The 3,212-nt window shown below is 47.9% G+C and overlaps 1 protein-coding gene across 1 annotated transcript; it reads left to right on the forward strand.

Moving 5' to 3' along the window:
- The first annotated feature begins 223 nt into the window (after positions 1 to 223).
- LOC135392028 (uncharacterized) lies at positions 224 to 697 on the forward strand. Its single transcript, XM_064622689.1, has one exon. The coding sequence runs from the start codon at positions 224 to 226 to the stop codon at positions 695 to 697; it is 474 nt and encodes a 157-aa protein (XP_064478759.1).
- The last annotated feature ends 2,515 nt before the right edge of the window (positions 698 to 3,212 follow it).

The following is a 3,212-nucleotide window of genomic DNA, read 5'->3' on the forward strand; positions in this document are numbered from 1 at the left end:
CCTGACGTGCATCGACCACGCGTTGGCCAGAAGCCGTTCCCCTCGCTGACATGTGAGCTGTATCCGTGGCTTCCGCCTTCGTCAGCACTTGGATCAGCCGTTACGACCCGTTTCAGCCGACACAGGAGGCCAATTCGAATCAGCCCTGTTCCGAGCCCTCACGAAGCTCCTCGGATGCTCCCGCCTTCGCACGACTTGTTACCATCCTGCGACGAACGGCTTAATGGAGCGCTTCCACCGTACCTTGAAGGCGGCGCTCATGTGTCACGGAAACGCAGCCGAATGGGTTTGTGCCCTCCCCATCCTGCTGCTCGACATCCGCACGACTCTGGACTCCGAACTTACTTGTTCTGTAGCCGAGCTTGTCTTCGGTACCACGCTTCGCCTGCCCTCTGAGTTCTTCGTCTCTCGGATTCAGGACGTTCACGAAGCCCGTTCTTCCTACCTCGCAGGATTGCAGCAAGCCTTCCAGCACCCTTGCCCTCCGCCGTGCTGCGGCCGACACAGCCATCGCCCTTACGTCAGCTCACACCTCACCATATCTTCCCATGTGTTGCTGCGTACTGACGCTGTCCGCAAGTCCCTTCCACCGCCATATTCTGGCCCTCACCCGGTTCTCTCTCTCTATCTCGCACACCGCAGACCTCTGTCGTCAAGGTTAACGGAAGAGAGGAGATCGTCTCCAACGACAGACTGAAGCCGGCTCACTTGCGGAACCCGCACGTTCCGTCCACTACAGCCCTGGATGCCTTCGTCGCCCCCAACCCGCTTCCCTCACCGCGACCGCCCCGCGAGACCGTAACTTGGAGACCTCCAGTCTCCTTCCGCCGGGGGGGGGGGGGGGGGGGGGCATGTAGCGCCATCGTCATCACCGCCTTCGCTCGTTAGCCCGTGCGCTGCGAATAAATTATTCCTGTTCTGGCCCTTGGCATTCCCGGTTGTCCTTCTCTCTAGAGGCGCCACAGTTTTGCTTGGACGGCGTTAATGACTCTAGTTCTAAAGATACCGAATTAAAACCACCGAGTACAGGTATGACTGTCTCTCTGATACTGAAATTGGAAAAATAAGCCCACTATAGGCTTAGTGACGAGTAGTAAGTATAGTAATTTAAATAGTGTAATTTATTGAATTGACCAGCTCCCGTGGCTCGTGGTTCGAATCCCCGCACCGGCTGAGCTGTCTGGGGTTTCCCCTGGGTTTTCCGGCAGACTTTCCGGACGAATGTCGGCGCAGTTCCCCTTGAAGTCGGCCCAGGATGCACACTAACCCCTCTGTCCCCCACTGTTTCCTGTCGTCCTCTCTCCATCTGTCCACGTCTGTACGCCGCTCATAGCTACAGTTGCTTCGTGGCGCTAACGCGGAATTTAAAAAAAATATTGAATTGAACTTTTCGGCTTGCCAAGTTAAAGTAACGTTTTGTTTTCCAAATCGGGAAGCGCACTACGGATTTACCAGATTCTACCACAACATATACGCTACCTAGTAGTACGATGGTAGCAATGGTAGTAGTGCAATGGTAGTACAAATGTGTGCGAAATTGGTTGCTTGAGAAGCTGGATAGATGGGCTGGCTCATGTCTCCGCCAAGTTGGTGCTAGAAGCGGCAGAAGAAAACTGTTGCCCATTCTCTTCCTGTTTCCTTCTCACTCTTGTTACAGATAACCGTGACGTTGTGGCCTTGGTGCAGTTCTCAGCAGAAACATCGAAAAGGGAAACTGAACGGTCAGTTTCATGTCCTCCTTGCGTCGCTTCTTGGCGGTGAACAGAGAGTGGCTCAGCAACTGCGCTTCTGAAAGAACCCGTTTTCACCTTTTATTATTATTATTATTTTTTTTTTTTTTTCACCTGCTGTCATTGCACACTTTGGCGTGTTTTGCGGCGGATTTGGGAAAATGCGTTTCCTTATATTCTGGCTAGAACACATTACTTTAACGTGACAGATTGCAGGTTTCAATTAAATAAATTACATTTAAAAAAATAACTTTGATGAAGTTCCGTGGAGATAAATGTCGCCGATAGCATGATTTCCTGTATGGTGCTTTCTTTTATAAAAAAAAAAAAAAAAATCGACGTCGTGGCTACAACACACTGTACGTGCGTTGACGCTTTTGTTACTGGATCCCTCAAATGGCACTTGAGCGCTCCGCGAGAACCCCACTTATTTGGACTCTACAATGGGGCATAATTATACGATATCCTAGATATTACAACCTGTGCATCACAGCTTCATGCACAGAAATACAAAAGTGGAAAAACTTCGTCGCAGAAACGGTAATCATGCAGACACCCTAAACTATATGGCTCTGCCGCCATGCTTGCTTCTAAATTAGTTTCTCGTAAGCTTAAGATGCTCAAACCTTAATGGTACACCACCTTGTGCAAGCAATTCACGGCTTAGTACGCGATATTCTAATTATATGGAAGTGCGACGTCGATGACAGGCTGGTCTTAGATCTTCATGATGCCGCGCGACGATGGATAATGGGTGCTTCACGTTGTTAGTTGTAATAATAAAGCATCATCGCATGGGGTGGCAAAAACCGTGCCTCCCTGTAATGGTGAGATATGAAGATTAATGACTGAATTGAAATAAGTGTTAGGAAGCGAATAAAAACAATATTAACGTATACGTCGTGCAGGAGGCTCGTGAATCCGCAGTGTATTTTTGATGACTCCTTGTTATTAGACTTGCGGTTATAGTTATTTTAAATGCGAAGTGACTACGCAGCGTATCGATAAATAACCAAAGCGAACGCAAAGGAAATAGATATGTAGCCAAATTCGCAAAATTTCAAATTCGATTCGAAATTCGAATATAGAACTCCATTTTCGATTCGGAATTCGAATCGAGCGCACAATTATTCGCCTCCCTCTTCGAAAAATTCGAATATTCGCATATCCCTATAGTAACTATGTTTATTTGCACGAGGTACGGGTACACTGACGGTTTAGCCTGCATAAGCTCACCATATGCGATTCATACTTTCAGTAAATGACATCAAATGCAACTACGCGTTCTACAACAGGAACGGTACTAGAATATGTTCCAAAACAGTGGTCCAACTTACAGGATAAGGTGGGGCAGAACGAGACACAAATTTGCAGGTGAACGTTAATTTTTATTTCTACTGGTATATATACATATAAAAAAAACAGTATAGGACCGTTCATAGCGGTCTCCCGCTCCCGACCTGTAAGTATGAAAGCTGCAGT

Source organism: Ornithodoros turicata, chromosome 1, assembly GCF_037126465.1.
Source record: "Ornithodoros turicata isolate Travis chromosome 1, ASM3712646v1, whole genome shotgun sequence".
NCBI classification, from domain to species: domain Eukaryota; kingdom Metazoa; phylum Arthropoda; class Arachnida; order Ixodida; family Argasidae; genus Ornithodoros; species Ornithodoros turicata.

Excerpts from the sequence above, each read along its gene's own strand:
- LOC135392028 (XM_064622689.1), top strand. The coding sequence starts at position 224 with ATGGAGCGCTTCCACCGTACCTTGAAGGCGGCGCTCATGTGTCACGGA.